This window comes from Pseudopipra pipra, chromosome 12 (assembly GCF_036250125.1).
Source record: "Pseudopipra pipra isolate bDixPip1 chromosome 12, bDixPip1.hap1, whole genome shotgun sequence".
In the NCBI taxonomy this organism is placed as follows: Eukaryota; Metazoa; Chordata; class Aves; order Passeriformes; family Pipridae; genus Pseudopipra; species Pseudopipra pipra.
The window spans coordinates 7,445,637-7,458,266 of NC_087560.1; the positions used below are offsets into that span (position 1 = coordinate 7,445,637).

General features: G+C 37.5%; 1 protein-coding gene across 9 annotated transcripts in view; it reads right to left on the reverse strand.

The window, feature by feature from the left end:
- The window catches only part of CGNL1 (cingulin like 1), a 55,777-nt gene that overhangs the window by 11,806 nt on the left and 31,341 nt on the right, over nucleotides 1-12,630 (reverse strand). For all 9 annotated transcript variants that reach the window (XM_064668195.1, XM_064668189.1, XM_064668188.1 and 6 more), the window contains 5 exons: nucleotides 6,536-6,742; nucleotides 6,127-6,231; nucleotides 2,539-2,691; nucleotides 1,724-1,894; nucleotides 540-701 (listed from right to left, as the gene is read on the reverse strand). In XM_064668195.1, coding sequence (XP_064524265.1) covers nucleotides 540-701; nucleotides 1,724-1,894; nucleotides 2,539-2,691; nucleotides 6,127-6,231; nucleotides 6,536-6,742 — 798 coding nt within the window. The remainder of the gene's footprint in view (nucleotides 1-539; nucleotides 702-1,723; nucleotides 1,895-2,538; nucleotides 2,692-6,126; nucleotides 6,232-6,535; nucleotides 6,743-12,630) is intronic.

The following is a 12,630-nucleotide window of genomic DNA, read 5'->3' on the forward strand; positions in this document are numbered from 1 at the left end:
GACTGTTTCTGAGTGTCTAAATTACATTATACATTTGGAAGACAATTTTCTTTTCACATGAGTACAATGCTACTGAGGTGTTTGTTTATGAAAGTCAAGTGGCAGCCTAGTTGAAGTGAACAGTTACGAAGCTGACCCTGTAACCAGGTGGTCAAAATCCTGATGTTATCCAGACTCCTGAAATGAACTGATATCAAATGCTAAATAGAACTTACGCTTCAAAATACTCTTAAAGTTCTCAGTGATGTGCCTATGAATGAAATGAATGCAAATTTGCCTGATAAACTCCAGATAAAATTAATTAACAAGAAGTCAATTAAAATGACGAAAGAACAGCTGTAATTTAGAACACATCATGCTACAATAGATATGCTAACAGATCACCTTTAGAATGCTCCAGAATAATTCCTGCTGTAATACTATGTGGCTTTTCAACAACATCAAGCTATTTTGAGTCTTCCCTGGCAGAAACCATGTGAAATACCAGTATTATTTTAATTTCTTCAAATAAGAAACAAACCCTTAAGGATGTCTTTTACCTCCATTAGTTTGATTTGTCTTGCCCGATCGTCTTTTAAGTGGTTTTTGGCTTCCAGTTCATACTCCAAGCTCTTCACAGTCTGTTCCAGCAACTGAGTTTTTGTTATTGCCTCATCCTGAGCTCTCTGGTGGTCCCTCAAGTTTTCTTCCATGAGACGCATCTGAAAGAGATTATGGTCATATATTTTATACTGTACTTTCTATAAATAAGTGATGTCAGTAAAGGGGACTTACTGCAAACACTACAGATCTGGAAGCTTGACAGGAATTGCATTGAGTTCTGGGCTTTTCACAGTAATTTTTGTTTTATCCACATGATGGCACCAAGAAAATAAACTTGGATGAAATATCAGCTCCAAAGAGATGCTTCATACCACAGGTTTTACACTGACAATTCTCCACAGTGGATTTCTTAAAATTTATTTGTTTTTATCAAGTTATAGCAAGCCAAAATGTTGCCTAAATGTTGTCTAACCATTTTCTAATGGTTGTTTGGAACTTCTGCAATATTATTCCTTTTCTTTTCAGACTCCGAACACTTTAGCTTTTAAATAACTACGTAGCTCATATATATGCTTGATGCACTTTGATGACATCATTTTACTAATGACATAATTGCGTTTATATATATATGTGTATGTACATATATACATATATATGTATTAGTGTAACTATTAGATACAGTGGGCTATCTGCTGAAGACAAAAATTTCCTATTCAACAACAGCATGTCCTCAGTAAAATTATCCAAAACCTTTATGGTACTTTAAAAAATATATAATGAGTGAGAGAGGGTTTAAGTGAAACCATGACCACTCCTTGCACATGTAACTTGGAATATGTATATAACATAGGATGAGAGCTTTTTTTCTTCAACATATAGTTTTCCATTTTCTTCCTTTGTTTAGTCAGTGATTATTTTAGTGATGAATCTAAAATAATGTGATAGTGAATATTTGTCAGATACTGCCTAGATCTGTCACAAACAGGAAAGCCCATTTCCCTGGCAGCAATAACACACTGATCACCACCATGAAAAATGAAACTCAAGAGCACTGACTGAGATCCTCTCTCATGATGAGGTGCACAAAAGCATGATAGCAAACATTCTTTATCTTGAAAACTAACTGAACTGAATTCTAGGTCAAAGGTTAGAATTTGTCACTGAACTTATGAGTCATTACCTCATCTTGCATCCTTATGGTCATCAGGCGTGATTTTTCTACCTCCAGGTTCTTCTCCTTTAATTGCCTCTGCAGATCTGCAAATTCCCTGCGATTTTTCTCCTTGTATTCATCAAGCTGGCTCTGAAGCTCCAGGGCTGATGTTCTTGAGATCTCTACCATTTCAGACATCTGGGAAAAAAGTACGTATAATTTTTTTCCTAACATAGTGTTACAAAAGGTTCTATCATGTTTGATACATCAAAAGGTTTTTTCCTCCAGCTTCAGTATTCAGCTCAGTATTTCCAGACAGAAAAATTATCAATTATGACATATTTTCCTAAATAAATTAATTTCTATGCAGAAGTGTGAAAACACAAAACCAGAAAGGTTATTTTCTAATAGTATGCATGGCAAAACTATTGTCTTTCTGTCTGGCAGCAGTTCTTCCAGCTGAGTGATGCAATGAACTGCATGGTCACACTTCAGTGTGTCAATATTAGTTGTAGGGTTTACACACACATGGCACAGTAAGTCTGATGCAAAAGCCTTTTGAGAATCAGCTCTGAAATATCAATGACATTAGAACTGATCTGAGATCTTGTTTAAACAGAACTGTTTTACAATGCTATTTTGAGATAGTGGTGTTCCAATCACTGTTCCAGCCCTGAAAACTTTTATTGAGAGCCTCTAGGTTAAAGAAACTAATAGTAAACTTTGCATTTCACCTTCTTTTGTACATTTCCAAATAAATAATTCTTTGCAATTTGTCAGTTCATTTGCTTCTGTCTGTCAGACATTCAGATTCCTGCAGCCTCTCTGGAGTGAACTCATACCTCCTCCTGTAACTTCTCAACAGTCTTGTTTAGTTGCCATCGTTCATTCTCCATTTCATTCTTTATCTGCTTTAACTGTTCCTTCTGCTGAGTTTCATCTTTTAATTGCTGAGTTAACTGTTGCCTTTCCTGTGAAATACAACGGGTGTTCTCCTGCGGGAAATTAAAACATATATATAATGAACTGAATAATATATAATGTAGACCCTCTGTAGATTCCTTAAAAGAATCTTACTTAACACTCTGTGCAGCAGTAATACCAGCAGGCTGCTGTGACATTAAGACAAATTTAAGGGTTTTTTTTTAAAAAAAGGTTATGGAGTTACAGTTTGCTAGTCAGTATTTATTATTTTAGTGATGCAGTGCTTTATCCTTCCTATAAATTCCTTAAACACTGTTGCAACATTCGTAGGACCAATTTCATTATTCTGTTACAAGCAAAGCATACATTCCTCTGCAGCTGCACACCAGCCAGGAAATCCCATCTCCTCTACAAGATCCAATATCCATTCCAAGTTTCACATTTTCCTACACGCTCCCTGAAAAGTTTTCTCAATAACCACCTGTTTTTCTAGGTGAAAACAAACAATCAAAAAAATCCCCACCACGCACACCCAAAACCTCTACAACAACAACAAAACAAAAACCCAAATCTGTTCCTATGATGAGTGAGAAGTAACTAGTGGTGCTTTTCCCCATTGCTGTGCTTCTGTAGCATCCAGAAGCCCTTATCAAGATGATGCTGTGCAAAGAGAAATTTGTCAGCACACAAATGCCCTTCCTGAGAGAACTTTTGCAGTTAACGTTCAAACCAGACCTCAATGTTGTGCATTAAATTTTGAATGACCTGCAGAGCTATCCAGTGTGCTCACCTACCAGGGGGCTCCCAGTGTCTCTGCTATCACAGGCAGGATGTCTGAGAGCTTATCACCCTCCTACCTCTACATAACAGCCTGTCACTAGTTCCTTCCAACACAGGCATGATCACATGGTTCACATGCACAGCTATTCTCCTTGGAAAAGTGTAGAATAGCTAATGGTTCTCTTGGCTTGATGACTTCTACTTGGTTGGAAATGGTCGTTTTCTTACCCCACCATTCTGCACGAGCTCCTCCACATCTATTTAAAAGGTGCCCATATTATGATAGTATTATTTACCCAGTAACTACGCCATAGAATTGCTTATTCTTCAAATAGTGAAATTACCATTTAAAGCATAAAGAGTTCCTTGTTGTTTTGCTAAAATCTAGCCAGCAGAAACTTGATAACATAGGTAAAGGGTAAAAATATTCCTCATGAAAACTGAGCATTGCAAAAGAAATTATCTTTGTTTTAATAAAAATCCTGCATCACAACAGATACTACTTCATTCTTGTACTATTATTCAGGGGAAATAACATGTCCTATGTAGTTTCTCACCAACAGTAATTTTCTTAGGCAACACAAATTAGGATATTGTACTGCCCTTTGCTAGATTAGCTGATAAATGAGAAAAATACTGATAAAATTAGCATTCCTACCTTAACTTTAATATTTGAGAAACACTAATATATCATGCTAGAAACAACTGAACTTCAACTTACAATGCTCTGCAACTCTCATTCTAGTGCCTACCATTATTTACCACAACGAAAACAGAAATTTCATGTTCTTCCACCCATGGAAAGGATCCCATGTTCTGAACATTTAATTTAAAAAGCACAGATTACTTGGCTCTGCCATCAATCATGTTGGTATAAGTGATATTTTTTAAAGATATGACCATATATGCTATGGTCAAGGGGCATAATAATTATTTCCTTTCCCAAGAGAGTTCTCAAGAAACTTCAGAAAGTCTTCTCAATGGTGCAAAACTGTTAAGATGTATTTCATTTCATGAAACACTGCACTACGTGGAGGAGGCTACTCTAACCAGAGGTTATAACACGACATGAAACTATACAAAATTACTCCTGGCTTGACCATCCATAAAGAAAATTTCAGTATAAAGCACTAACACAAACTGGCTGTAAGAATGAAGTGCATGCCAGGTTTAACTTTTCTGAATAGAAATCTGGAATGGAGGGGGAATAGATTTGGCCATGTTTAAAGTAACTGTTACAGTTCTATTGGTATTGTCAGTCTTTCTTATGCTAATCCACCATTAAAAGTAATTTGTGTTATGTAAAAAGCAAGATGGGACAGTCAGGAATTAAATTTCCACTGTGATAAACATTATTATTGTGCCAAAATTTGTCGTCTAAATTGTCAATGGTAACACAAGGCCAAATCAACCTACTGCACAACAGTATTCATTAGAACAAGCAAACTCTAAAGACAGAAAGGCTGAATTGTTCTAAACAAAAGGGACCACTGATTACATCCTGAAGTCCATTAGTGCTCATATCCGGTGCACAAGAGTGTAGAATCAGAAAGAGGATTAAATTTAGTGTTTCCCACTTTAGATGTAAGTTGTGAATAAAATGACAAGACTGACTCTTCTATCTGTCACCTTTCCCAGAATTCTTGAATTTGGAGACCCTGCCTGGAGGCAGCATTATTTGGCACAATGCCCTGAAGGATGCAGAAAAACAGGAAGGAAAGAACACACTTTTCAAGCATCTTGACCCAAAGCTAATCAAGATGCAGGAGATGCATGTGGTGCATTGATTCATGTTACACAGGAAGGGCAAGTCAGACTGTGACAGAAGGGAAGTGTGCTCAGTGCAGGGCAGTGAAGAGCAATGGGCCACCTGTAGGGCTTGTGGAACCACCAGCAATACATACAAGCAAAGGAGGAGTATCAGTGAGGTGATAAAACACTTCTTGGTGTAGTTACAAGGAACATCAGCTTTAAAACATCATTTTGTAGAAACAAAACTTAGATACCCATATTATTAAAATCTTAGAAGTACATTCAATTTTAAAGACATAGGAGTATTTTCTTCTTGTTTTTATTTTTTTTCTTTTTACTATAATGAACTGAACCATGAGAACATGCTAGTTAACACAGTCTTCCCTTGGTTTTTAGTCCACTTAGAGACAAATTTCATTTTCAGAACAATAAAGTAACATTTATGTTGAAGACAACAAGGGAAAACATCTGTTCAACTAAAAAAGGGTCACTAGCAATGTACATGTTGCTCACTTTTGAGTCTGACTTGTTTGACAGAATCACTTAAAAACTCAGCTTCTAGACTAAGATAATTCTAAACTGATACCACTGAAATCGATGCTTGTTTGGGACATGTAAAAGGTGAATTACAGAGAAGGAAAATTAGGTTTGTAACTTTTGCAGATACAGAACACGATGCCAGTAAGAACAGTTTTAAGAGGCTGCAAATCCTAGTGATATGTGTTAAATTTCTCTGGGTTAGTGATGACATATTCCAGTTCCCTGCAACATTTGCAAATATGACAGGCTTATAAAAATACAGAAGCCAATTTCCTGATATTTGTGTATTGCCAATATTTTTGTTTATATTCGAGCACAGCTTTTTATTCTTTTACATGTAAATCACACAACCTGAGTTGCATGATCATTCAAAATAATAAAACATGTTTATAAAACCTTAAAATTTAAATATTCCAAATTGTTCTTGTTCTTACCTGCATATCTTCTAGTTGGCTTTCCAAAGCCGATTTTAATGCTACCAATTCTTTTACCTCCTTCTCAGCGCATTTCAAAGCTTCTTCCAATTGTTGCTTCTCCTCCTGTAATGATTCAATTTAATACATTCAGAAATAGTGACAAGTAAATTGAGCTATAAAGTCTCTTCACTCTGGCCTATCACTGATCTCCCCAGTTGCAAGCTGTGACTTGTTTCTAATCTGGTTTGCACTGGGGAAATCTTTCCTATATATGTCAGCAAACTGCATCCTGCTTCTTAAAACCTGCTGGTTTTCCTTCCCCTTCCCGATGGCATTATCCATCCTCCTCTTTGTCAGTTTTTACTCTACAGTGAATCCATTGCAAACAGGAAGACAACTACTTAAGGGGCTTCTTTTCTTAACTTACCTCATATGACTTTAATTTTTCCTTCGCTGAATTTTCTTCTCCTTTCATATTATCAATTTGTTTGTGCAACTCCTCAATTTTACTCTCTAACTCAGTAACTTTTCTCTTCAACTGCTCGTTTTCCTCAGTCAGCTCCTTGACTCGATTTTCTATACTATTTCTCTCCTCTTGTGCAGCATTTCTTTCACCTTCAAGGACAGCAGCACTCTAGAGAAAACAAATTATGTCATGTTAAAAAAAAGAAATCACTGGTGCTGTTTTCCAACAGAAGTGTCATAAAGCACCACAGCAAATATAGCTAGAATATAACACTAAATATCAGTGAAGACTTTTACATTTAGCTTTTGTTTTTCCTCAGGCATATCTACAGATAAAGTATATACAACACCGTTATCAAATCCCATTTTTAGGTAATTCCAAGTGATCTAAAAAACTTAAAGACACCAAAAGCCATAAGGACCTGTAAGAAAGTACCTATTTATCAAGAGTTTCTTCCACAGCAACACAAAATTTAAGCAGCCTCACCCCACTGCTGATTCCAAGAACTAACATATAACGCACTACACATCCATGTGTGGGGCTGCAGAGTAAATGACAGATAAATATAAAGAGGTCTTGACACTGAAAGAAAAGAGGAAAAAAAAAAAAGAGAGGTGGCACTACTGGAATAAAAAGCCCCAGTGGATTTCAAAACATGGTCCCACAAAGAGCTGTGCCAGCACAGAAGAGCAGCAGAGACTGGAAGTACCTCTCAGTGGTACTGGTACAGCTCCACCTGCAGATCAGGCAGCCCATCCATGCCTGGGCTGTGCTTAGTCAGCAGTTCTGCTGGGGCTTCAGTTCCTGCCTGAGGGTGGAAGGAGTTCAACTTGTATTCAAAAAGATACATCTTGCATTTTTCAGAAACTCAAATCAATATATAGCACAAACAAATTATAATAAAATTGTAATAAACTACTCATCATAATTTAGCACATGTGGCAATAGATTTTTAAATTTTTTTTCAGGGCAACTGGCTGCAGGATGTAACTTTTCAGAGCTAATACTCACCTTACCACTTACCCTTTAAACACCCTACCATTTATTGTGGAAACCATGAGTGGAAGTATGTGCCTGTACTGTTATACTATCTATACTGTTATAACACAGACCAGGTATGTACTTACAAACATGTAGAGTAAAGAGCTGGAAGGATTTAATCTTTGCTCTTCACTGACTTCTCATTCAGAATCCCATCCAAAGAAAATAGAAGAACGCAGGATACCATTTGTGGTTCTTGCTCCTGGGCATTCAGAGTCTGACACAAAGCCATGCTCTGTACAAAGATCTGGTTCTGATGTGCAGGCCCACTGCCCTTTATACTAAGCCCTTAAACAACAGTAAGAACACCAGAACAGACTCAGGCTAGACCAGTATCCTCTCCTGTGGCCACAGCTGATGCTTACAGGCAAAGAGAGGAAGAACAACTATGGGACAAGCCTTTCCCCATTACACACTCTCAGCTCTCACTAGTTTTCCTCCAGGAACGTATCATCCATTAATTTCTCTAATCCCTTTCAAATCCATTTATACCTTTGGCATCTACATTATCTGGTAACAATAGGTAACTGCACATTAACTACTGAAGCATAACATTTTTGCACGTGAAATAGTGTTTATCTGGATGAAAACAAAAGAAATTCTACCAAACTACTCAGTAAGAAACTGTTTTGTGAAATATTTTATAAAAGCATGAAAAGTCACTTTTCAGTTACACTATTTTTGATTGTTGCTCCTGATTTTCCCTTCCCTGTGCCCAAAAGGAATAAGCAAAGTTATATAAAAGGGTGTTTACAAAGAGTGCCCTCACTAGATTGTTTTCTAGCAAGCAACAGCTTTAAAATCATGCAAATTAGTTTGATAAAGCGGTAACTCAGAAAACACTCAGACTGTCTACAGGGTCAATGAACTTATTATACAAAAACTGGCAGCATAAGCAGGCTGACAAGTTCTGGTCTTTTGAAAACACTGAAAAAACTTGTTCCTCTAAGTACACGACTGGTTAAAAGCTCTGAAACAAATCTGTTGATGCTTTCAGTTTTCACATACTGAAACTTCAATAGCATTTATATATTCCTTTAATTTTTGCTTTCTTCATGCAGCGAAGTTTTACTAATTAGCAAGCACTCCACCGGTGGCTCCTTTTAGTCTCATTTCCCCCTTCTGGAGCTGAGTGAAAGCAGCTGAGGCACGCTGGGGAGTTCAGGGAAAGGAATGTTGATTTGTCTGTTCTTTTTCATCCAACCGCCTACTCGGGGCTGCACAGTGAGACAGGACTGCAGCAGCCCCACACTGTACCTGAGGATCCCACTACTTCACCTGCCATGCTTTGCTCTGCTTTCCCAACACAGGAAACGTTGTTTCCTTAGAGGTGGATGCACACACACACACACAAAAGCAAATAATCCAACAACTCCCCAGATCTACACACATAAATATACACAGAAGTAGCATCCATCTCTCTATATGATTTAACTTAAGAGGCTCAAAATTAAGTTCAGACTGCACTGATGCAGTCACATCTAGAGATCTGCTCCTGCTTTTTGCTGTATGTATCTTAGGACACAGCCCCAAAAATGAAACTAAACTGTTCCTTGCTCTCCTTTTTCACTGTGTATTTCAGTAAGTAAGCAAGAAGCTACATGAATATATATGAGAGGTAGAGAGGTATAAAGGGCAAGTTGTGAGTACTATCTTTATTAACCTAATGTAAAATCCTGGAAATAAATTGGGTATATAAGTAAAATCTGCCTGAAGTTCCAGCTGCTTGAGTGAGCAGCACTTTACCAGCAGACCTTCACAGGTCTCTAATGACCTTGGCACCATTACAAGGGTTGCACCTTCCCATGAACGAACTGTTCCCAAACAAATTTTCTAACATAATAAGTAAAAAAATTCCTTTCTTTTTTACCTGAACGAGGTAAGTCTTAAAAAATACCAACAATAAATATATACACACACATATACTTTTTTGAGATGGTAGAAAACCTCTGTTGGTATATATGGGGAGCTGTGCTGTGTTGTAGTTGGAGAGTGAGCATTTTTCCTACTTCTGGGGAGAGTAGGAGGAATTTTCTTCACAAGTGCTTTCACTGTACACTATTGTTTCAACATCTTTTCAACTTGTTTCAGATACGACTGAAAAGAAACACAGGAGTATCTATCCTATCAGTTTACCTTACACAACTGTACTTGAGGTAGGAAAGATCACCCCGAGGATATTGTTCAGGAGCGTGATAAACAAAAAAATACACAAGTATCTTCAATTTGATAGTGACGTTTAAATAAAGTCGAGCCACACAAATACAATTTAGATGTTCTTTGTGTAGAAAAAGTACACATAGCATCACTTCTCTGAAAGTCAAATTACACAGCTGAGTCTAGACTGAAAAAAGCTTATGTTCATTTTCCCTCGTGTACTGAGAATTTCATGCAGAGCTTTTCACTGGCATGCCATACACATGCCAACACATGCCATATCCTATAGCATATTGGCACAGGAAGTTTGGGTATCAAAAGTCTCCACAATTCTTCCCTTCTTGTATTCTCCACTGTTAATCTCATGTTACCTTCTGCCTCCCCTCCAGGCCTGCTCTTAGGAAGACAGGTGAGCATGACAGGAAAGAGCCTGGGAATCATAGGAGAGGATACACAAAGAAAACAAGCCCTGAAATGCAGTTCTGACAGACCTTGTAGCAACACCATTAGGGGAGAACCTGGTGGAGAGATATCCCTATCCATATATTGAACAGTTACATAAGGGTCAGGCCAGCAGCCATCACATCATACATGGGCACTGATGAAGCAGAAAAAGCTTGTTATGCCCTTTGCCCATGGAACCACAGAGGCAGTGTGCCCAGCCAGTCCCACACAGCTAGAAGGCAGTACTGCTCACACAGAGACCATAGGCTGAATTTACCACTCTGTCATTAGAGATGGCTCACTGTATTCTGCAGAAAATTTCCCTACTGAAGCATGGCTGTAGAAAATATGAAAACCACTGCACTGAAATTACAGAGAAATTATTATGTACATTGATAAAGTTTGAATGGCAATTGCTGCACTTCATAGGCTAAAACAAAGTGGGGACAGCAAGGGCAGCTTAAGCTGCCCAACAGTCCAGCACAGCAGAGTTCTGTACAGCAGGATCTGGAACAGCCAGCAGTGATCCTGCTCTGTGCTTCTGTCTGCATGAGCAGGGAGGCTGCCACTGAAAATTCAGGGACTGGCTCACAATTCAAAAAAGGAGTTGAAGGCCGTTTGCAAAAGCATTCAGTTAGAGTGGGTTAGAGTGATGATGAAAGCAGAAGGATAACTGAACACTACAGAGCTCCTAAGTACAAATGAGTTAAAAACCAGACAGGAGAACACACAGGTAGAGATTGTGCTGTGGATCCACAGCCCTCAGCCCACATAGGACTTATCTGTAATGGTGCTGTACATAAACAACATGAGTTAACTGAAGGGCCTTAATGACACTGCATCAATTAATGACTCCTGTCAGTGCCCATTCATAAATCCCTTACATTTATTTATTTGAGGATGTTGGAAAAGTTTTGGCAAATATTTTAACTAAGTTTATATCATTTAACCCATGGTAACAGAGCCGGGTGAAGGTCACAAAGTAATGATTGAAGTTAAATATGAAACATTAACAAACCTTGTTAATATAAGAACTTCAGAGAATTGTGGATCAACTTCACAGAGTTTAAAAGAGATTATGAACATAAACACATAACAGAGCACATATCAGACAAAACTGGTTAAACAAGATTCTTGACCTGGAATGAAATACTGTATATTCAGATATATTTGCCATACAGAAGAAAAAAAAAAAAAACAACAAAAAAAAAAAAACCCAACCAACAAAAACCCAACCAACCAACCAAAGAAAAAACAACCCAAATAAACAAAACAGACAAAAAAACCAACCTGCAAAACCCCAACCTTCTTGAAAAACAGAAGAGGGAGGGAATCGTATCAAACATTGAAGTGAGCTCTTTGGATCTTAAAATTAACATAACTAAATTCCAATATTGCAGTTTCTTCCCTATGATATATAAAACATGCTTATTTCTTCTTACTCCAACTTACTAGTTGTGACAGCATGTTTTAGTAAACCAACATTTTACTATTACTATTTACTGCACTGTATTACAGAATTATATTTATGTAAGGTAAATACCCTATAGCATTTTTCTTGCTGTGTTTGTTTATTTGCATTTGCTTTGTCTTTCCATCTGTCTGTCCTCGCTGCCTTCCAGAGCATCCAGTGCCCTCTATTCCCTACGTTTAGCCTGCTTCACATTCAGATACCCATCTCCTCAATCTCTGAAGGAGTAATACCTTCCTCTTAATAACCACATTCTTTGCAGACTTCTTAAACAAACTGATACCACCTTTTCATTTATTATTTTTGAATAAATGAAATATTTTATTATGCTTTCTCAAATTTTATCATGTTTAAACTCATGATTTAAGACTGAGCAAGCCTTATCAGCAAAATTAAGCTACAGAGATTAGGTAGAAGGAGCTGGAAATGGGTAGCATATTTCTGGAAAAAGTTGAGAATAATAAAAAAAAGCTTGTCCAGAAGAAAGAAAATATAGCTGTAATGAGAAAGTCCCACTATACAAAGTCCTCTGTGACTGACTGAAGATAACCTTCTGCATTCTCATGTTGTCACTGTGCCACAGTACACATTCTTGTCTCTGCCACAGATCTCCTGAGGCAAGTCACTCAGCAAAAACTTTCCAGAGGGGCTCAATAACTGCATGTTAAATGAAAAATGAAATATTTTAATGTTGTGTTTAAGTGAGTACAAGCTACATTTAACTCAGAACAGATGAGAAGTGAGAATGCATGCACATATACATATATATATATGCACACAGACAGATATATATCTCTGTATTGTTTGATTTGATATGTACACCTGATCTATAATGTTTTACCTAGCATAGGTCTGCTTCTCTGAGCCCACAATCACAGCTGCTGGAGTTTATATGCATGTGGCATTTGGCTTTCAGTTTTAGGCCTAAAGAAGTTCCCATAAG